The 23450-nt window shown below is 40.1% G+C and overlaps 1 protein-coding gene across 1 annotated transcript in view; it reads right to left on the bottom strand.

The window, feature by feature from the left end:
* SYT9 (synaptotagmin 9) overlaps positions 1 to 23450 on the bottom strand; it is a 199396-nt gene that overhangs the window by 115619 nt on the left and 60327 nt on the right. The window contains exon 3 of the mRNA XM_023239527.2: positions 15167 to 15713. Coding sequence (XP_023095295.1) covers positions 15167 to 15713 — 547 coding nt within the window. The remainder of the gene's footprint in view (positions 1 to 15166; positions 15714 to 23450) is intronic.

Here is a 23450-nt window from a genome sequence, read left to right as displayed (position 1 = left end):
CTCCTTGCAAAGCCAGCCTCTCTCTCAGGAGTGGACAGCTCACCATACAGACACCTGCCTTTGGTGCCCTTGCCCAGGCAGCAAGTAGACTCTTGGCTGCAAAAAGAGCATGTAGGATGGGGATGGTGGGGAGAAGAGGGTCCCTTCTCTCCATCATTTGACTCCACCTCAAAGATCACGTGAGTCAGCGTCTTTCCTGTGTCCTCATTACCCCTCTCCCACTGTGCTGTTCTATGACACTGCAGCAGACCCCACTGTGTCTCGACTAGATCCCCTTTACCAGGCTGGTGTGCCCATTCCTTAGCTGCTGTGACTGTTGGCTGCTAACATCCAGGGCTGCATCCTACTTGGGAGAATTCCCATCAGCTGAAGGCAGCCACCTTAAAAATGATTGGCAAGCCCGGAAATGGCCTGTAGCCAATATCAAAGTAGTTCAGGGTTTACAGGCAGCACCCCTCTCTTGACACAGGGTGGGATTCACGCTCCCACAGCTGCCTGTGTGATCAGGCTCAAGATAAGCTTTAGCCTCCACCTTTGCCTATCCCATTCCCCTTACTTCCTCACAGATTTCACATGAGAGCCGTCCCTCAGTAAATCACCTGCACAAGAATCCCTCTCAGCCTCTGTTCCTAAGGGAATCCTACTTAATATACACATACTACATTGGAGCTATCCTCATTTTGTTCATTTATTCATTCAAAAGCATTTATCATCTATTTCTCGGGTTGAGTAACAAAGATATAGTCATAGGCTTTGTCCTCAAGGTGCAACTAACTAGTTTAATGGGGTGGGCCAGGGTAAACAGATACTTACAATCGAGTGGGAAAAATGCTGTGAAGAGGTGCATGTAGGATACTTGAAGAGCACACAAGGGACACCTAATCTGTTCTGGGTGGATACAGCGAGGGCTTACTTAATGAGGTGGTGGCTGAGTGCAGGACTTCTAAGACGAATAACATTTACTTGAACAGAGAAGAGGAGCGGAAAAAAAGGTCACTGCGGACAGAGAATAGTGTGTATACAGAACACATACATGAGTGAGCAATTAGAGAGAATGAGCTAGAACAGCACAAGGGAATTGGTTGTCCAAAACTTATGGCAGTCATTGCTATCGGATCCTGGTCTTCTCATTTGCTGGGCCATGATATTGCTTCTTAAACCTTCTTCATGCAGCCCACTAGTCAGCTACCGCCAGTTGATTAATGTTGGTCCTCCATATGAAAACTCCTTTCCATCCCTTTTGCACATAGGTTATGTTTTATCTTCCATTACACAGCTCCAAATCTACAAACTTCTTTGTGTCTGCCCCCACACTTCTCACTAACTCCTTTAACAAAGAAAATGATGTCCCTGTATTTATCTAAAGTCAACCCCTATACCTGTATTTTGGATTCTGTCTCCTACCTTCTCAGGGAACTTTTACTGATTATCCTATACTCTCTATCGCTTCACACTGTACCTTTTCTCATTTTCTCATTCGATTTTTTTTCTCATTTAATTATTTATTTTCCCCCTCAAAGGTGATTTTTAATTTTTATTAATTTGTTTTTAATTTAAAGACAGTAAAATTCACTGGTATGTTAGACAGTAGAATGAATTTTGACAAACTCGTAGAGGCTTGTACCCACCACCACAATTATAATGATTCCATCATTTCTCCAAAATTCCCTCTTGTTGCCCCTTTGTAGTCCCCCCATCTCCTTGCCCCCACTCCTGACAATCACTGATTTGTTCTCTGTCTCTGTAATTTTGCCTTGTTCCTCATATCCTATGGAATAAATGGAATCACACAGTATGGGGCTTTGTGAGCCTGTCTTCTCTCACTTAGCACAATGCACCTGCGATTCATCCATATTACAGTGTGTGTGCATCATGCACACACTGTTCCCTTCACTACTGAATAGTATCTTATCATATGGATGTAACATTTATCTGATTACCCACTGAAGGACATTTAGGTTGTTTCCGGCTTTTGGCAATTATGAATAAAGCTGCTATGAACATTCACATACCAATCCATACAGATATTTTTACAAATGTTTTTATTTCTCTTATAAATGTTCTCTTTCCCAAATTCCACCTAAAATAATCAAAACATGGGTAGATTTTATAGAGAAAAATATCAGTCCCCCCTGCTACCATTTTTTTAAAGAATTTTTTAAGTGTTTATTTATTTTTGAGATAGCATAAGCAGAGGAGGGGCAGAGAGAGAGGGGGAGACACAGAATCTAAAGCAGGCTCCTCGCCATCAGTGCAGAGCCAGAAGTGGGGCTTAAACCCATGAACCATGAGATCATGACCTTAGCTGAAGTCAGTTGCTTAACTAAGCTACCCAGGCATGCTCCCCCACCCCACCCGCTATCAATTTTGAGCTGTGGTACTGCCTCCCTGTATGTACACAGGAATCCCAACAGAGCCAGCCTGCTTTCTCAGGTCTCTGCCCTGTCCTCCTCTTTGTGCAACCCAGAGCATCTAGATGGGATACTTAAGTTCAGACTTGGATTCAATGAAATGTTCCTGAGCATCTCCCTCTGGGTCACTGGGGCAGACACTATGCCAGCCAACTTAACATAAATTTCTAACCCCCTCATCTGGCCACATTCCAGCATAGGGGATGAAAAATGGAAAAATTATGTTTTCAATACCATTCTTCTTTTTTTAAATTTTTATTTAAGAGAGAGAGAGAGTATGTGAGCAGGGGACAGGGACAGAGAGAGAGCTTTTTTTTTTAAGAGAGAGAGGAGAGAAAAGGGGAGAGGGGCAGAGGGGGAAAGAGAGAGAGAGAGAGAGAGAGAGAGAGAGAGAGAGAGAGAGAGAGAGAGAGAGAATATTAAGCAGGCTCCACACTCAGCATGGAGTTTGATGTGGGGCTCGATCCCACAACCCTGGGATCATAACTTGAGCCTAAATCAAGAGTTGGATGCTCAACTGACTGAGCCACCCAGGCACCCCTCAAAACCATTCTTAAATGTGAATATGGTTATATGACACAGTTTTGGCCAATAAGAAATAAGCAGAAGATATCAGTGTGACTTTGAAGTCTTTCTTTCCTGATGGAAATTCCAAGAGGTAGTAAGCATTGCTTTTTTTTCTTGGCACTTTCCTTTTGTTTCAAATGCAGAAGTGATGTCTAGAATCATATTATTTTATTTTATAATTGATTGAAAATATTATGTAAGTAGATTGATAATCTTAAAGAAATTTTTAAAAGATATCAAATATGTGAAAGAGGATCACGTAATTATACAAATGACCAAAGCTTTGGAAATCAAAGCTGCTAGGAATGAAAATTACATTAATAAATGGGAAATTCAATGGATTTGTTACATAGCTAATTAGAAATTGCTAAAGAAAGATTTACTGAACTGAAAGACAGATCTAAAAATGTTGCCTAGGATGCATCAGCAATAAAAAAAAAAAAAGAGTAAACAAACATAAAAGACAGAGTGAGTAGGTCTAAAAATATCTGTTTCCAGAAGGAAAAGATAGAAGATTATCAGGAAGAGACAATATTTGAAAAGATTATGGCTGGGAATTTTCAGAATTGATGAGACACTTATCCCCAGACTCAAGATACCCTGTGAATCCTAAGCAAAATATACAGCATCCATACCATCATAGAATTGCAGACAAAGAGAAGTCTTAAAACAGAGAAGAGAAAGGTATATTGTAGCTGATTTCTCAAAACCGAGAGTTTGAAGGCAAGGAGGCAACAGATTTATTGCTGAGAAAAAAATATTATCCACCAGGGGGTTTTGGGTGGCAGTTGGCTAAGCATCCGATTCTCCTGGTTTCAGCTCAGGTCATGATCTCCCTAACTGAATTGAAGCCCTGTGTCTGGCTCTGTGCTGACAGCACAGAGCCTGCTTGGGATTCTCTCTCTCCCTCTCTCTCTGCTCCTTCCCCCATTTAATCTCTCTCTCTCTCTCAAAGAAAATAATAAATGTTAAAAAATTTTAAAAAGTTATTATCCACCAAAGACGTGTATAGCCATGTTTTTTTTTTTTTTTCACTTATAAATGTGAAATAGCAACATTTCCAGACAAAAAAATCCTGAGAGTTAACAATGACAGGCCCTCTCTTGAAGCAGGATCTTGAGGATGTGCTAAACATGAAAAGTCATCTTTAAGGAAAGCCTGAAGAAATGGCAAACACCAGTGATGAATATGTGATAAATGAAAACCATCATTGACTATGGAAAACATTAATTATAATGTCTAACTGAGGGAGTAAAAAAGCAAGGCAAGACAGAAGTAAAACACTGGAAAACAGTACCATGGTACCTGGAATGAGGGAGACTGCAGCTGAGGGCTCCAAGATATAAGTATAGTTTTGACTAACTCCTTAAGTTTATTAAATTAACCATGCATGTCACAATTTTTAGGAAATGACGAACAAACAGATTATAAGTTAGTGGAAGAGAGAAAGTGAGATGGGGAGAAAACTTAATTCAAAAAAAATAGGAAAAAATATCAGGACTAAAATAAGCATAATATAAAAGGGTAGAATAACCCCAAAATACTAATGTTTGCAATGACATAAACAGACTAATCTCACTTGTTAAAAGTAAATGATTTTCAGAATGGATTTTTTCAAAAATCCACCTATACATTGCTTTCAGTAGTTACAATTGCTTATAATATAAGAATATAGGAAATCTGCAGGTAAAAGAACAGAAAAAAATATATAAGACAAAACTAACTGAAAGGAAGGGTTTATAGTTCTATACATACCAGAAAAGATCCACTTGGAAAGGTGCACTTAGAAAGCAAAAAATATTTCTCTAGGTAAAAGCAGGCACTAAATAATGATAAAAGGTTCAAATGGCCAGAAAGATATAAAAAGTGCCCATATTATAAACATAAATACATATATATACATGTATATATGAAGCAAAACTGATGGAACTACAAGAAGAAACTGAAAATCTACTATCATACTAGGAGATTTCTAAGCATGTTTTTTGACAACCAATATGTTCGGCAGAAAAAAATATCTACTAAAATATGGATGTGGGTAATGCATAATCTTTTCTAGCACATATAGCATATATATAAAAACAGGCAAAAGAGAACATCAAGCAAGTATCAACACATATCACATAATATACAAAATATAGTCTACATACCTGATCACATTCTAATTAGGGCAGTAACACTTAAAAAACTATTAAATATGAAATTTTTAAGACACGCTTTCAAGTAAAATATGTAGATCAAAGAAAAAAAATACTTGAAATTAGAAAACAGATCAGAATAATGACAATATTAAATATCAAAATTTGTAGACAGTTAAGGTAGCATTTCAAGGGAAATTTATAGCCTTAAACACATATCTAAAGTTTCTGTTATGTAAGATACATAAATTCTAGAGATCTATATATAGCATTGTGCTTATAGCTAACAGTACTATACTGTATATTTAAAATTTGCCAAGAAAGTAGATCCTTTGCTAGTGTTCTTACCACACAAAAATAATACTATTACCACTACTCATAATAATAATAATAATAATAATAATAATAATAATAATAGAGAAGATGGGGGGAAACTGTGGGAGGTGATAGGTATGTCAATGGCCTTGGTGGTAACAATGGTTTCATGAATGCATACTAGTCCAGAATATTTAGTTTTTCACATCAATCATGCCTCAATAAAATAGGTTTAGAAAGGACCTAGAGATGTAAGAAATAAAAAAATAACTGAATAAACCTAAGGAATAAAAAAAAATCATACCATCAAAAGAAGAAAGAGTAAACAAAAATTAAATATAATCAATAAAATTCAATGGTTCTTTGAAAAGATTAATAAAAACTGACAAACCTCCAATGATATTGATCAAAGAAAAAGAGAATAGGAACAAATAATTAATGTTAGAAATGAGAAAAAGGACCTAGCCAGGGATAAGGTAGAAAATAAAAAGATAAGACTATGAAGAGCTATAAGTCAATACATTTAAAACAGAAAAATCCAAATCACCAAATATGGTTTATAAAGAAATAGAAAACTTGTATAGTGCAATAACAAAGGAACGGAATCAATTTCCCCCAAAGTAAACACGAGACACAGAAGGCTGATTGGGTCAATTCTACTAAACACTGAAAGAAAAGATGATTTCAATTGTACACAAAACCCTCAAGAGAATAAAAAGAAAGAATGCTCCATCAACTCATTTTGATCACAAAACCAGATGAACAGAAAACAAGAAAATAAAATCAGGGGCTGATCTCACTCATGAATTTAGTTACAAAAATCTTTAACAAAACATTAACAAACCAAACAACTGAATAACACACATACATTTATGTATATCTATGTATATGAAAAACAATACATCATGTACAAGTTGGATTTATCACAGTAATGTTTTTACCAAAATTAGAAAATAAAGCAATATACTTTATCACGTTAAAAGATAAAAGGAGCAGGGGCGCCTGGGTGGCGCAGTCGGTTAAGCGACCGACTTCAGCCAGGTCACGATCTTGCGGTCCATGAGTTCGAGCCCCGTGTCGGGCTCTGGGCTGATGGCTCAGAGCCTGGAGCCTGTTTCCGATTCTGTGTCTCCCTCTCTCTCTGCCCCTCCCCCGTTCATGCTCTGTCTCTCTCTGTCCCAAAAATAAATAAACGTTGAAAAAAAAATTAAAAAAAAAAAAGATAAAAGGAGCAAAACATATAATTATCTAGATAAATTCATAAAGTCATCTGATAAAATTCAATATCCACTCAGGTTTTCAAAGTCTACAGCCAATGGCCTATTAGTATAAAAATTCAAAGTATTCTTTTTAGGATGGGAACAAGGCAGATTACTCTGTGGACCTTTGTTTCAGCAGTCCTGGAAAATACAATAAAGCAAGCAATAAAGATGGTGGGGAGGGAGAAGCCAAAAGGAAAGAAAAAACAAAACTGTCCTTATTCATGCATGGAATAATTGTCAGTATACAATACTCAGAAGAGTCTATGGTCAATTTTTTAGAGAGTGACACAACACCAAGTGTTGGAGGGAGCACAGACTAACATGGGCTCACACACTGCTGCCGGGATTGTTGTTAAACCTCCTTGAGATAGAATTATCTCTGATCTAGAAACTACATTCCTAGGTATATACCCTAACAGAAATTCTTGCACATATTTCCCAGGAGACATGTACAAAAGACATACACACAGGGGTGTCTGGGTGGTTCAGTTAGTTAAGCATCTCACTTCGGCCCAGGTCATAATCTCACGGCTGGTAAGTTGGAGCAATGCATCAGGCTCTGTGCTGACAGCTCAGAGTCTGGAGTCTGCTTCGGATTCTGTGTCTCCCTCTCTCTCTGCCCCTCCCCCAGTCATATTCATTCTCATTCTCTCTCTCTCTCTCTCTCTCTCTCTCTCTCTCTGTCTCAAAAATAAACATTAGAAAGAAATTTTAAAAACATACATTTAGCAGGATTTCTTGAAATAGAAAATACTTAATTCAAATATCCATTGACAAGAGACTAGATAAATTTTTTTGAGAGAGAGAGAGAGGGCACAAGTGAGCAAGGGGCAGAGAGAGAGGGGGAGAGAGACAGAGACAGAATCTCACAAGGGGTAGAGAGAGAGAGGGAGAGAGAGAGAGAGGGAGAGAGAGAGAGAGAAGCAGGGCTCATGCTCACCCGAAGCGGGGCACTTGGGCTCATGAACCGTGAGATCATGACCTGAGCTAAAGTCAGATGCTTAATGACTGAGCCACCCAGATGCCCAAGAGATGAGATAAATTATGCTACACTATACAATGAAATGCTAAAACACCCCTGCCAAAAAAAAAAAAGGACTATAGTATATACATGAACATAAGCGATTCAAAACAAAATACTGAAAATAGCAGTTTGCAGAAGAATACATACAATATAATTTCTCCACAAAATTTCAAAAATAGGCAAAACTGAACAACCTATTCTTATGTGGTAAAGTGATTTTAAAAACAAGGGAATTGTAGCTCTAAAATTCAGTTTATTGATTATCTCTGGGGAAACTTGAGGGATGGAGGAAAGTCACACTGAGAGCTTCAAAGAGATAAACAATTTTCTCTTTCTTGAGCTAAATTCTGGATTGACTGATGTTATTTTGTTATTATTATTAAATCATACATATGCATTCTATATACTCTTGTACATGTCATCTATTTCATTGAAAAAGCAAAAGCTTTGTCCTAGGCAAGGATAAAAGCTACCAAAGTCTCTGTCAAGACCTGCAGCTTTAGTAATCCCTTCCTTCAGATGTTCTGTTCTACAGTTTTGCCACTTTTCACTGCCTCTGAATAATCTTGACGTCGAGGGGTTGACATGTCTGAGGGATCATGACTGGAAAAAATGACAGGGTGGGATTCAGTGGATTTTTGTGAAGATTTAGCTCATGAGCCTCGGCGATGGCCGACTCCACTCACACCCACATTATGGAAGGAACTTGGCTTCCCTGTCATCAGCTGGAAACCAGGGCTTTCTACGGGGTTTTTCAAATTGTTGTCCTCTTAGGATCAGTTATCCAACCAGTGTTAGTATTTTCAGCACTAAATGCAGTTGTGTACTGAAGCCAGCTCTTATCAACAGGCACCAGCTTGCAAGAGCCAATGTGAGCATCTTTTGCCAGCTCCACCTTCAGTGATGTCACATTGGTAGCTTGAAAAATCAGCGCCGCTAGGAGTTATTTGCTCCACAGAAATAAACAAATGCTACAAATCAGGTCCCCTTCTTGTCCCTCCACCTCTACCAGCCAGATGTTACACATCTACCAGGATGCCACTGAATCTGACATAGCTATACAATCATATGATAATACCTCGGACTCATGGTGCAATGGAATGAAACACGATTAAATTAATAAACTTCTTCAGTGACAGAGACTGCCTGCCCCATCTGCATTCAACTGGCTTCCCTGAATACTTATATTTCCTCCTGATTGGTTCCAGGTATACTCCTCGATCAGGTCTAAAAATGGCCTCAGGGACTTAGAAGACAGAACAGGAAAATTCCTAAATCAGCCACTGAAAAATATGGGACTTCGCAATGACTCACAAAGTCAAATTTTGATGGAAATGTACAGTTTTAAAATTCCTAACATTAAAAGGGAGTCTATGCTATTGTCAACTGTACCCTTCCCTCTTCTGAACTGGGGTCCATATGGGCACAGAGGAAACCTCATGGCTTCCACTGTTACTACGTGAAAACTCTGCCATCTCTCCCAAATTAGAGTGTAGCTGAGATGATCAGAGATTCCCAGAGAAAGTCTCTGAACCAGTTTCTAAGAGGGCCATTGAAAGAGAGATTCTTGAATGCTCAATGCCTATTCACCAGGGAGTCAGTGATGAGTGGGGTATATGTAAATGTCAAGACCCAGGCATGACAACCAACATTCACCCAGACCACTAAACTCATGCTCTCTCAACTTCAACCTTCCCCCTGATAATGTCTTCTCTCTTGTTGACTGAAACATATCCCACAGAGATGCATCACACTCTTATTGATTGATATAGCTTCAGTTGAGAGGTCCAATTAAACTACTGTTTTTACACTCAATAACTGCCATTTTGTTTCTTCACAGGAAGGTGTGAGGATTAATTTTTACTTGACTGCTAACATTTGTAAAACCCATAATCTACTTGGAGAAATAAAGAACAAGATTTTTTAAAAATGGAAAGATTAGTTTATGGGTTTCAGCACTGCATAAAACTCCTCTCCAACCAAATCAGTCCCTGGAGCCTCACCAAATTAGCCCCACATAAGGAGCTTCATTTTATTCAGTAAGTGCATATTAATTATTTTACTTCCAGGCACCATTCCAGAGGCTGGGCATGTAGTGAACATGCCAGACATGGTCTGCGCACTTACAGAACAGTCTAATGGGGAAGGTATGATGAGTAATGACAAAAGTACAGAGTGTCATGGAAACAAATACTAAAAAAACCTACCCTCCTAGTCCAGGTCTCAGATACAAATTCTCTGAGGCAGTGGCATTTATGGTGGGATCTAAGAGCTTAGTAGGAGATAGCCAGGCAAAGAGAAGCCAGCCAGCATGTATGATAATTTTGAAACATCTTTTCATGAACTGACTGAATTGGCTTGAAAACCTTTGTCCTAATTCCTGCTTGGCCATTATTCAGCTATGTGAGCTTAGCTGAATCTCCTAATGGCCCTCCACCTCAGTGCCATGGGCCAAGTGAGGATTTCAGATTACAGAACCTCTAAGGTTCTTTCTGGCTATTCAATCACAAGGCAAACATCCAATACACAGATTACTATCCAGTTAGTACAGGTAACAACTGCTTTTTTGAACAATCTTTAAACAATATACTGTAGCACACGATATTTCCAACAACAGGGTAGATGCTCACATAAACTCCTCCAGGTAAAAATACTGGATTACAAAATCCTTTTCTTTTTTTTTTTCTTTTTAACATTTATTTATTTTTGAGAGACAGAAAGATCATGAGCAGGAGAGAGGCAGAGAGAGAGAGGAAGACACAGAATCCAAAGCACGCTCCAGGCTTGAGCTGTCAGCAGAGAGCCCGATGCAGGGCTTCAACCCATGAACCATGAAATCATGACCTGGGCTGAAGCCAAGACACTTAACTGACTGAGTCACCCAGATGCCCCTACAAAATCATTTTCAATGCATGGCAGAGCTGATGGGACAAAAATGCAATTTTTCAGTGGCCAGAAACAGTAAGAAAGTATGAATCCATGGAGGTAAGTAAGCCCTGGAACTGGAGCTTGAATGAAGGTAAATGTGAATCTCTAGTGGTTTAGTGTGTGGTTTTTAGACGACTGTGGGAGAACCCTGCATAAAGCTGGAATCCTAAAGATTAAGGGTCACATCCTTAAAGGATAAACAAAAAAGAACTTTTACCGTGCATAAGTAGAAGCTAAAGATATATCCTGTCCTCGACTTGCTCTAGGGAAAGCAAGGAAAAAAAGTCTCCCCTGCCAATTTCTAACCATTAATACAAGCCTGCATTTATACATTTGGAGCCTATATTCACCCTACTTCTCTGTTGCCCCCAAACCCTCAAGCTCAAAATTCAGTTTAGAATGGTTCCCTGTTGGTTACCTCACAAATCATCCCTGAAGGAATGCACTTTCAGAGTGCAGAACATGAAGCCCAGAACATGAAATTTTCTACTGACAAAGTTTCAAGCCATATGAACTCACAATCACAAATCATTAAATATAGGAGGCAACAAGGCATGATGAGTTAGTCAATGGAAATACCAAACAAAAAAATCAGAGCTACAAAGATTATAGCTGGTGCAGTTAGGAACAGAATATAAAAGTAACTTGTACATAATGGTAAAAGAAATTAAAAAGGGAACTTAAAGTATGTTGAAACAAAAAAAGAGACTATTAAAAATACTAGGCAAGTGTGGAAACACCGCAAATGAAACTTCTACAAATGAAAAGAGGTAAATGGGTGAGAATTTTCTAGAACTGATAAAAGGAAACAATCTCATATTCAGAAACCCTATAAATCAGTCTGAATAAATAAAAATAGTCACTTAGCAACGTTAGCAATTAAACTATGGAACACTAAAGAGGAAAGCAAGATATTGAAAGCAAAGGAAAAAAATTGCATACAAAGGAATAAACATTATACTAAACGTCAACTTCTCAAAGGGAAATGGAGGTCAGATGACTATAGAATGATAGCTTTGTAATGCCAAAATCATTTTTGGCAATGCCAAAAACCCTATTTTTATACCCAGAAAAACATTCTAAAAACAATAGCAAAACAAAGACACGAGGAACTGTGGCTTTCAGTTGAAGGTTATTGCCAGCCTACAGATACCCTAAGGAGGCTATGTAGGGGAATAAATACGCCAACCTTGCTCCCTTCTCTTCCTCACTACCTAAACCTCACTACTAGCCAGAGACTAAAAGAGTTATTTGCAGTTCAAAGAAAAATAAACAAACCCAAAGCCTCCAGGAGCACCAAGGAAAAACAAAAGGAAAGTAGCCAAAATAATCCCCCAACTAATTTTATAAAACAAGAATTACCTTGTTTCCAACCCAGATAAGAACCATATGAGAAAGTAAATTACATGTATCACTCATTAGCACAGATTTAAAAAAAAATGCTAAACAAAATATTAGCAAAGTGAACTTAATATGCAAAATAGGTAGTATATCAAATCTAGTGTGGATCATACCAGGAATATAAGATTGGTTCAAAATTAAAAACCTGATCAATGTAATTGAGTAAAATAGCAAATTATAGCAGAGAAAAACCTCACAGGATCACAGCATTTGTCAAAACAAATGTTTATAATAAAAAGTCTTAGTCATGAAGGAATGGAAGGATACATTCTTCTTCTTCTTCTTCTTCTTCTTTTGAGGGATACATTCTTTTTTTAAAAAAATTTTCTTTAATGTTTATTTATTTTTTAAAGAGAGAGAGAGAGAGAGAGAGAGAGAGAGAGAACGAGTGGGGGAGGGGCAGAGAGAGAGGCAGACACAGAATCCGAAGCAGGCTCCAGGCTCTGAGCTGTCAGCACAGAGCCCGACGCAGGGCTCAAACCCACAAACTGCGAGGTCATGACCTGAGCGGAAGTCAGATGCTTAACCAACTGAGCCACCCAGACGCCCCAAGGGATACATTCTTAATATGGTAAAGACATCCACAAAACATCTACAGCAAAATTATACTCTATGAAAATGTTAAAAACATTTCACTTAAAAGTAGGAATAAGTCAAGGATGACTACTACCATAATTATTATTTGGCATTATACTGGAAATCCTAGTTTGTAAACTGAATTAAAAAATAAATAAAAGCATCCAGATTAGAAAAAACCCCCACAAAACTATCAAGTCACATGTCTGATTATCTATAAGGAAAATCAGAAGATTCTACAATCAAATTATAAGCATTAATAAGAATTTTACAGGATTGCCAAATTGAAGATAAATTTAAACTGCATTTATATAACAACAAAAGTTAGAAAATGCAATTTTAGAAAAAATACTATGGTTGACCTTTGAACAATGTGAAGATTAGAGTGCTGACCCCCCAAAACTTACCTATTAATAGACTACTGTTGACTGGAAACCTTATTGATAACATAGTCAATTAACACATATTCTGTATGTTATGTTTTACACATTGTATGCTTACAATAAAGTAAGCCAGATAAAAGAAAATGTTATTAAGAAAATCATAAGGAAAGGAAATACATTTATAGCACTGTATTGCACTTACTGAAAAAAAACCCATGTATTAGTAAACCTAAGCAAATCAAACCTATGTTGTTCAAGGGTCAACTGTACCTAAAATAATGAAAAACATGGCACCTACCAATAAATCTAACAAGAGACATGCAAGATCCTCATGAAGAAAATTGTAAGCCTCGAATGAAAGAATTTAATTTAATTTAATTAATTTATTTATTTCAAGTTTATTTATTTACTTAGAAAGAGCGCACCCACAAGCAGGGGAGGGGCAGATAGAGAGGGAGAGAGAAAGAATCCCAAACAGGCTGTGCAATGTCAGCACAGAGCCTGATATGGGGCTCAAACTCACAAACTGTGAGATCATGACCTGAGCTGAAAACACGAGTCAGATGCTTAACTGACTGAGCCACCCAGGCGCCCCTAGAATTTTACAGAAATAAATAAATGAAACAAAATACACTATGGTAATGAATAGACTCAATATCATAAAGATGCACAATTTCCCTAAATTAATCTACAGACTTCATACAAGTCCAAATACCAGAAAGAATTATTAATTTGACAATTTGATGCCAAAATTTATGTGAAAAGTCAAGGACCAGCCAACTGAATTGAAGAAAAATCAGGCTGGATGATTGTTCTTTCTGATAGTAAATCTTATCATAGAATGATAGTAATTTGCAAATTGTGCTATAGGTAGATTTAGTGAAAAAGAACAAAACAAAGAAAAAAGACTTCAGAAACAGACTCTTCGCTCTGCTCTCTCCAGCTCTTTCTTTCCTTTCTTCATTCTTGTGATAAGGGCCAGCAAAACTGAGTGCTACACTTTGCTTATGTGAGTATCAGGACGAAGCTGGCACCAGTATCTAGTGCCATGAGAAGAGAAGATGTCTCTTGGAACAGCCAAAGTGTGGGTGAGTCCCCAGTTCACAAAGGCAGACAAGAGTGAAAAGACTAGTGTGGGTATTTGGTCACCACACAGAGATTTTTGCGTGTTCTCTTCCAGAGCAGGATGAGAGCCTTTCACTTACTGGGCTCCAAATTCAAGCTGGATCATCATCTGAGCTGAGGAAGGATTATGGGGCTTGGTTTCTTTGGATGCCAAGGCAGAGAAAGAAAACTATGCTGGCCTCAGAAGGGCTCGCATTCTAGAAGATGTGCGAGCAAAGTTGCCCGAAGGAATCTGGACCGATGTAAGAAGCAAGTGGCTCTAAAATATCAGCATTACCCAAGAAAGTCCAGTTTTCCTTCTATTTCAGCAGTGTCAATACATGTCTGCAGGAGAGTGATAAGGATGTAAATGGAGTAATAATATCACCACTGCAATCTCATTTAAAATGTAAACATGGGTTTGTGGTGTCATTGCCGTAGCCCTTCAGACCTCTCTCCTGAGCTCTAAATTGGATTTGACCTTCCATTGATTAGCTTTGCCAATATCTGCAGATCTTTTCAGACTGAACTCCCTGTCACTTTGATTCTGTATTTACAAATGTGGTACAAACTCTTGTCAACCATTCTCACTTCTGGGATTCAAGTTGAAGATCTGATCATGGGAAATGCAACTGAGCTGACCTGGGCACACAGGCACACATTGCTCTCAGAGAGCCTGGCAATGGTCTCGTAGCTGCAGATTACAGCGAATAGGATGCCAGGATCCATTTAGCACAAATAACCTAAGAAAGCTCTACAGAAAATGTGGCAAGGAGGGCAGCTAATATCTACTGCCAGTTAGGGAATAGCTAAGAATTAGTAGAAAAGAGAGAACGTTGCTCTTTAATACTGTTTTCATGAGCAATTCCGGGAACTTTTAAAATGAATACTATTAAAGGTCCGCTTCTGGGAAGTTACAAGGAAGGTTCTGAAACAACAGCTATCCAGACATGGAAGTGAATTTTATACTTTGCCCCCAAAATAAAATAAGGTGTAAGTAATCTGTATGCATGCGGACCAAGAAGCCTCCCCCCAAATGGAGAAATGCTGGACTTACATTGGTGACATACTCGATATCCTTCCAAAGGATGCACTCCCTGGGGAAATCAGCCAAGTCTAAGAAGTGATCCACCACCACTTGGCCGATCAAGTCATGGCGAGAGAACCTGTCAAAGTCATACACAGAGAAGTGAAGCTTCCGTGCTGCAAGGTCATTGTAGGGAACCGGAAACAAAAACACTTCATCAAACACAGGGTTTAGGGTCTTTCTGTGCACTTTAGTCTGGTGTTTTGTTTTCCGATCAGGAAGCAAATAGATCTTGACGTAAGGATCTGAAGTCCCAGAGAAGTCCTTGGCGGGCAAATTGACAGCTTTGTGAATCTTCACTATGAGCTGCTCTAAGTCACAGTCATATTTCAAAATGAAATTCAGTTTCCCACAGGCTTTGCTGTTACTCCTTGTCCCATCATCAGTATCCAGTGACCTCTGCTTATATAACTCCGGTTTAATTCGGCCAATTCCAGTCAACTGTTCCTGTTTTTGAAGCTGCTGGATATTGAAGTCCGGGTTTGACAAGTTGAGCTGTCTCCGGATTGAATTATGCCTTGAGTGAGGAGGAAGAGAGAAGAAAAGTTACAACCCCAATAGCTACGGGTCTTCCAGAAACTTGTGCCTGGGCTCGAGGTAGTCAGTTATGCACTGTTAAAAGCTCAGATCCGTGGGTTTTTGTTTTTTGGGTTTTTTTTTGGCCTAAATTCAAAAGGCTCATCAATGTGAGTAAGCTGTTCCCCAAGGCTTGAGGCTCAAAATCGAGGCTTGGTATCAGGAAACAAACCTACTGCCACGTGACCTTGGAGCTGTAAAGGTTTAATGCACTTTCTAAACTACTATGCCAATAAAGAAGCCTATTCGGTTGGTGGAATGTAAAGATTTGTACAAACTGCTTTAAAAATAAAATTATTCACCTTTTATATATAATATCATCCTGAAATTGAAATAGTTAGCTATGTGTTGTTGCCTTAAGAAGAATGCATCTGTCTCTAAATTAGATAGAATTTCCTGTCTCTGGCTTATAACTTTATTGGTAAAGAAATTCTTACTGGTTAAAATGAAAGCATTTCACAAGAGCACAGTTCTTGCTCTTGTGAGAATGTAGGTGACAGGATGTGTCCGCTTGTGCTGGACTGTGTTGGCTCTGACAGGTGCCACTGGCAACTCCATGACAGTGCTTCTGTCATACTATGTGGGTGATTAGTGATCAGGAGCAAGGGCTTTATTTCTGCAGTAAACACTAACAGCATAACAATTAAAGGTAAGCTACTACAAGCGTATACAGGAATTCAAAGAAGGTTGGATACTGATATTGGCAAAGTGAGTATCTGCTGACAGAATCTAGTCTTTACCCTAGAAGCTTTTTGGTTTGGGTTAGTAGTGTCCCGGAAATTCTCTATGAAACCTGCCTTATCTGTGCGAGTCCTCATAAATTGAGAGTAGTCGTTACACACAAGGTTGTTTTCCATATTATTTTTGTTTGTTTTCAGCTCAGAGTCATTATACCATACTTTTCTGGTGTCTTCCAATAACCTTAATTAAAGTAGCCTCTGTCCACCAGTAGGTGAAAGGGAACAGCCAGGCTGTCTCTGAGGGACTTACAAATAGTTCGAGAGGCAGAGTAAACATTTGAGTTTGTCTTCTTTTCCTTTCTTGAGACTACTTTATGAAATAAAGATGGAAAATGGGATTAACAGACCCCCAAACATGTCTGAAATTATTCTCCCTGGTAACACAGATGTTGTTATACTAACCATTCCTCTTCATCCTCCTATGCTCAGCATACCTTCCTATGCTTCAGCAACCTATGCTCCTGGTCACTAATTAATCACCCACATGGTACAACAAGAGCACAATCACAGAACGATCACATGTACCTGTCGGAGCCAACCCAGTCCACCACAGGCAGACACATCCCAGGCATATGCATCCCCATATGTGCAAAAACCATGTGGTCTGAAAGATTCTGTTGTCAGATTTTAATTTCTTACAAAGAAATCCACAATCTTAAGTTTTCTCTGCATCTTACGATTTTTCAAGTAGGGGGAGGGCAGTCAGGGGATGCTGCTGAACACCTAAAACCAGCTGTCTGTGCTCATACAGCTCAGTCACTCTCTTGTCCAGACATTGACCCTCTGCAGTGCCGGAACACAGCTCCAGTCTCACTCTACTGGGATCTCTGGGCAGAAGGGACTGGCAGGGAACAGCACGTGTCCAGCTCTATGCAAAGGCCATAAAGGGGTGGTACCAGTTGTGGCCCCTGCTACTGATTTTTCCCTCCAGTCTGGATTCAAACAAGGGCCCTACTTGGGGCTGGTGTCAGTTCCCACTTACAACAAGCCATTCCAGGAACCATCTAGTGATGCTGTTTAAATATTAAAAGTGCTTCCTTAAGGCCCACCTTCTTCGGACCAATGTCCGACGGGACACCAGTCCTGGGTCTACACTGGACCCAACCCTGCCACTCTGCTACCACTTTTCTCCCAACCTGGTTGCTGAGCTGACTTTCTGTGCATAACAACCTACCTTTGGGTTTTTTGAGTACTGGCTTTAGATTCATCACAGCAACATTTTGTCTTATATGTAGGACTAGGCTTGCCATGCAAATTTTAATTTTAATTTAAAATACACGACTCTGTTTAGCAATGGCACATATCCTGTTTTACTTGTACATTTTCTTAGACAGTAAATCTGAAGAGAAGTAAGTCCCATGTGCTCGGCTCTTCCTAACCACAATGGATTGCCAGGGGGTTGAGGGAGTAGACTGGGGAGGGCATCATGAAGAGATCTTACTTCAAAGACCAAACAAGATCCCAACCGCACAGGATGCCTCCATTCAAAATTCTGATATAGCTGAAGATTCCTTTTAAAAACCAAGCACAGATATGAACACTATTATCTACCCAAATGTTTTCCATCACTAGTTTCATTCCCAATACTTCTTCCTCCATTCAGGATCACACTATTAGGGAAACAGTTGAATCCAACCAGAAGGTGGTAGCTTAAAGCAGACAGCACAGACTGTAACAGGCCATGACAGTTCTCACTCCCTGGGGCTCTCTTTCAATCGCTTTCAATTTCCTTTCAGGAGAGAGTCAGGGATTACCAGAGTTGGGGGGCGGAGGGGTGGGCAGGTAGACTAAAGAAGCTCAAAGGAGTAGGAACCAGGGTAATTCACCACCTCCCTGTATAACCTCTGCAGCTCTCTTGGCTGAGACATGAGCAAGTACGGCACGGAAGCCGCTGCAGGGATGAGAAGAAGACAAAGGAGAAGAAATGGAAAATCAATATCCCATAATTTCATAGGCTATTCACATGGAGGTGGGATCGAAAGGCAAGTCCAAAGCAAGAGAAAGGAAAGATATGGAACAGAATATTGTGATCTGGCCCCTGTCACCCCAGGTGAGGTGGTTCTAAAAATGGTCAAAGGAGGTGGCCCTTGACTACAGTAGACCACAGGAATCCAGGGCAAAGGTCTGGAATTTTAATGCTACAGAGTGAGTGTGACAAGGAGAGATCTGAAGCAGACAGTCCTCTGAGTAGGTCTGGGGAGTCCTGTATTTTGGTATTCTCAGGACTTAATGTGCACAATTAAAGGAAGGAAAAGAAATGGTTTCCAAAGACTGGGGGTGCAAAGGAAAGCTGAGAGGTGGGGTCCTCTGTAAATAAGTCACGTTCTGACGCTGTCTTAGAGAAGCCAGCCACTGGGATTGAGACCCTCAGCTCCCCCTACCTCCCACTTTCCCTCAGTGCAGGCAGAGCACATTTTCCTGTTGTGGAGAAGTGAAAGATCGGGGATGTGTTTGTCCCAGATCTGAGGTGGAAGATTGGTGGTTGAGCCTGGAGAAATCCTGATTTCAAAGATGATTAACAAAATCTGTAAAGCAGATTTCCTACAACAAACTCAAAAACACTTTAATGCCTGAAGGAATCTGAGCCTTGTGCTGAGATGCAGCCAAGGGTCAGTAGAGGCAGGGGCCCAGATATAAAAAAGCTTTTCCAGGGTGGCTGGGTGGCTCAGTCGGTTAAGCATCCGACTTTGGCTCAGGTCGTGATCTCACAGTTTGTGAGTTCAAGCCCCATGTCTGGCTTTGTGCTGACAGCTTGGAGCCTGGCGCCTGATTTGGATTCTGTGTCTCCTTCTCTCTCTGCGCTTCCCCCACTTGTGCTCTGTCTCTCTATCAAAAATAAATAAATGTAAAAAAGAAATTTTTTTTAAATAAAAAAATTAAAAAAAAAAAGCTTTTCCTCCTCTCCTTTCCTCAAATTTGAGTTAGCCGGTTCCAAGGTCCCACTCTGAGTCCTCCAACAAACTCTCGGTCCCCGAACCATCACCAAAAAAGCCAACTACCTCCACTGGATTTTAAGAAAGAGGACATTACCACAATTTACCAAATACGAATGTGCAAAGCAAAGGGTCAGGTAGGGTGGAAGGCACAGACAGGCAAAGCCTAGCCACTGCCTGCAAGGAGTTGGCTGGCCAGGAGAGTGATAAAATAGTCAAACACTAGCACACAGCAGGTCAGAAGAGGGAAAGAACTGACCAGATGTTAGGGAGCCACAGAGACAGATAGACAGGCCTCTGGCTTGGGAAACTGTCATGGAGGAAATGGTACTCTCACTGAGCCTGGTTACTTAACTTGGCCTCATATTATCAGCTTCCAAGCTGGTGCTGTAGACCTCAGTAGGGAAATCAAGCAAGTTTCCACCTTGGCAACCAGCTCTTCAGCAGAATTGGATCTTCAACCCTTCTGTCCCCACAGCTTTCTCCTCATATATGCCAACATCTTCTGTCTAGGCTCTGGGTGAGAGCAGACAGTCATCATTCCCACTATCCTTTGCACCTCCAAATATCCTGTGCAACTACAAACAAATTACACTCTTCTACCTGCCATCATCTCAGTGACCCCATCTTAGAGGTGAAACTTGGCCTATCCCTTCCCTGGTTCTGGGGCACCAGTGTTGACAGAGCTTCAAGGTTCAAGGAAAGGAAAGAGAGAAGCAAACTATGATTTCAGAACCACATGGGTTTCTCTACTAGGTTCAAGTCGAGACAGGGAAGTTTGGAAACGCTGGGGATGGGATTGTTTCCCTTCTTGAAAACTCCCGAGGTGACAGAGAGGAAGAGGTTGGGTTGTCCTGAGCTGTAGGCAGACATGGAAGAGGAAGTCTCAGAAGTGAACTCACTACAGGGCAGGAGGAAATGGGGATCTTTCTCAGTGCAGGATTCAGAGGTCTCCAGGGTGAGTGATATAAGAAAGATGTAACCATCACACCTTGGCCAGTGGAGGTGTAGGGTCAAGTGCAATTGGATATTCTGATGCATGACCTGCTTCCTCCCACACCTCCCAAGTTAAACAAGTTTGAAATCTTGGTGTCATCTTCCAATGTTTTATTCCCTATTTCTAAGATGATCCTATGTCCACCAACACCTTCTCTGAAGTAGCTCACAACTCATGCCTCTTTCTACTTTCATTGCTTCCAGGAGTTCAGACCTCATCATTATTGACCTGAATCAGCCACTATAGCCAGTCTTCACCCTATCTCAAGCCTCTTATACAGTCTTGCCAGAATGATCTTCTAGAAAACAATTTGACTACTTTAATGTGCATAATTGGAAATAGGCTCTTCTTGCCTATTTCCCCAACTAAGCTGTGGACCTTTTAAGGTCAGGGTGTGTGTATATATATATATATATATATATATATATATATATATATATGCGTGTGTGTGTGTGTGTGTGTATGTATATGTATATGTATATATGTTTTTTCACCTCTTTACTACCAGTATATGATATGGAACTTTTCACATTGAAGATGCTTAATACAAGTGTCTAGAATAAATAGATGAATGCCAAGGAAATAACAATTTCCAATAATTAAACCCCAGTAGAGAAAATACACATTTATATCTAGTTTGAGAACCTCATGGGAGTTGAGAGAAGTCTAAGCAACTTCCATTTTCCAAGCTGTCAGTTTATTAAAATTTGGAGAAATATCTAAGACTCATCCAAAACACTGTTGTGTTTTAAATGTTCACATCTAAAAAATGTTTTCAACACAAACACACAAACATACCTTAATAGAACTGTGGTCCTCATAGAGTAATTACAACATTTAGTCTCAGCATACCACTTACTGGAGTTGTGGCCAGTGATGGGACCCGAATCTAAAGTTCAATAATTGTCGAGGTGCCTGGGTGGCTCAGTCAGTTAAGCATCCGACTTTGGCTCAGGTCATAATCTCACAATTCCTGGGTTTGAGCCCCACCTCAGTATCTGTGCTGACAGCTCAGAGCCTGGAGCCTGCTTCAGATTCTGTGTCTCCCTCTCTCCCTGATCTTTCCCTGCTCTCACTCTGTCTGTCTCTCTCTCAAAAATAAATAAACACTATAAATAAATAAATAAATAAATAAATAAATAAAGTTCAATATTTGTCACCTTCTTTCAACTCTGTCAGTATATTTCTGTGAGTCTGTGGCTTGCTTAGTTTGGAGATAAGGCCAAAAGCCTAAGTGTAAGGCTCTGAAGTCAGGTAAGACTTGGGACAAAAGGCCTTCCACCGGCCTCATCCCATATAGGCCCTTCTTCGGTTTATACTTCTGGCCTTTTGCCATTCTTGTCAGTGGAACATGATAAAAGTGGCTGGATACTGATGAAGGTATTCTGTCAGCTATTCATGGAAAAAGTCTGCTCTAGGGGTGCCTGGGTGGCTCAGTCGGTAAAGCGTCTGACTTTGGCTCAGGTCATGATCCCACGGTTCATGAGTTTGAGCCCCACGTTGGGCTCTGTGCTGACAGCTCTGAGCCTGGAGCCTTTTTCAGATTCTGTTTCCCTCTCTCTCTGCCCCTCCCCCCCTCATGCTCTGTCTCTCTGTCTCTCTCTCAAAAATAAACATTAAAAAAAGAAAAAAGAAAAAGTCTGCTCTATGCCAGGGGCTGCACTAGGTGTTAGATATATAGGGAAAAACAGCGGCTATAGTTTTTGAGTTCACAGAACTCCTAGATTAGAGAAGGGGTACAGGCAACAAGCAAACAGATAATCATTTAGTTAGAAAGAGAGTTTGATCCTGTGAAGAAATGCAGGCAAGGCGACATATGAGAGAATGCAGAGTGGGAGGGAGTGGAGGAAAGAGTACATACTTCAGAGAGGATGGTGGGGAGGCCTTTCTGAGGAGGTGATGCTTTAGGTGGGACATTAAAGCTGCAAAGGAGATGGAGGGGAAAAAGAAAAGCACTCCAGGCTGAGGGAACAGCTTGTTCGTGAAGGCCTCACGGCAGGAAAAGGCAGGGGATACTGAAGGCATGGAGAGAGAGGCTAGTGTAGCTGGAACATGATGAGCTTTTCCAGGTAAAGCTTCCTAGTGAGTCCTTGTCCTCTGGGGCAGTGCTGCATGGTGCTGAGGTGGGGAGCTGACAGAAGTAGACTGTGGCAATAACACACAGGTTCTAACAGGCCTGATAAAGAGATGGCAGTGTGGTAATTGAAATTTATATAAAACCAAAGTGTTATATAAGAAGTTTGAGACGACTTAATAAAACAGGTTGGACTTTCATCTTGGGATGTGAATCAGGAAATGCATTAGATGCCTTGCAAAGGCTCCTTCTATTTTGAGGACCTAGGGATTTTTATGTATTTGGAATAGAGATACTTAAAATGTTCTGGTATTGAAGCATTCTGAAAACAAATCCATATTTCCAGTAGTATACAAAAGGGATTTCATCTAAAATTGAAAAGAATTAACAGGGACTTTGGAGGGTTCTAATAGTAACTGAGCTAGCTAGAAACAGAATGTTAATGTGCTTGATCGTGGGAAAACAACAGGAAGTCGTCCTGACTAGAAACCTTCTGAGAAGACAAAACTCATCTTTAGGGCATTCCATAGACATTGGTGGGAGCTGCACATATTCATGATCAAGAGGCCAGGAGAGGGTGAGCTTTCCAATGTCAGTGCTGTGACAGAAGCTATGCTGATGGACTGCAGGGACAGTGGGGATGCCCTTAACTGGGAGTCTAAGGCTTATGTGCTCTGGGTAAAGGAGCTGTCCTGGGACTCTGGGGACAAGTCCCCAGACAGCTGCAGGAAGGAAGCAGTAAGAAGGAAAGTGATTACAGTGAGGAAGTAGGAGCATTATAAGAAAAAAAGGAAGAAATAAGAACTAGCAGAGCAGACTGTTTAAAGCCATCTCAGCACAGTACCTTCTCCCTCCCCAAATCAGTATTGAGAACGTTACTTAAAAAGAATGTTAAAAATTTTGGAACGTGAAGGAAATTTCATTCATTTCTCTC

This window comes from Felis catus, chromosome D1 (genome assembly GCF_018350175.1).
Source record: "Felis catus isolate Fca126 chromosome D1, F.catus_Fca126_mat1.0, whole genome shotgun sequence".
NCBI lineage: Eukaryota > Metazoa > Chordata > Mammalia > Carnivora > Felidae > Felis > Felis catus.
The sequence above is the reverse complement of the archived record's forward strand: the minus strand, read 5'-3'. Positions and strand labels throughout refer to the sequence as shown.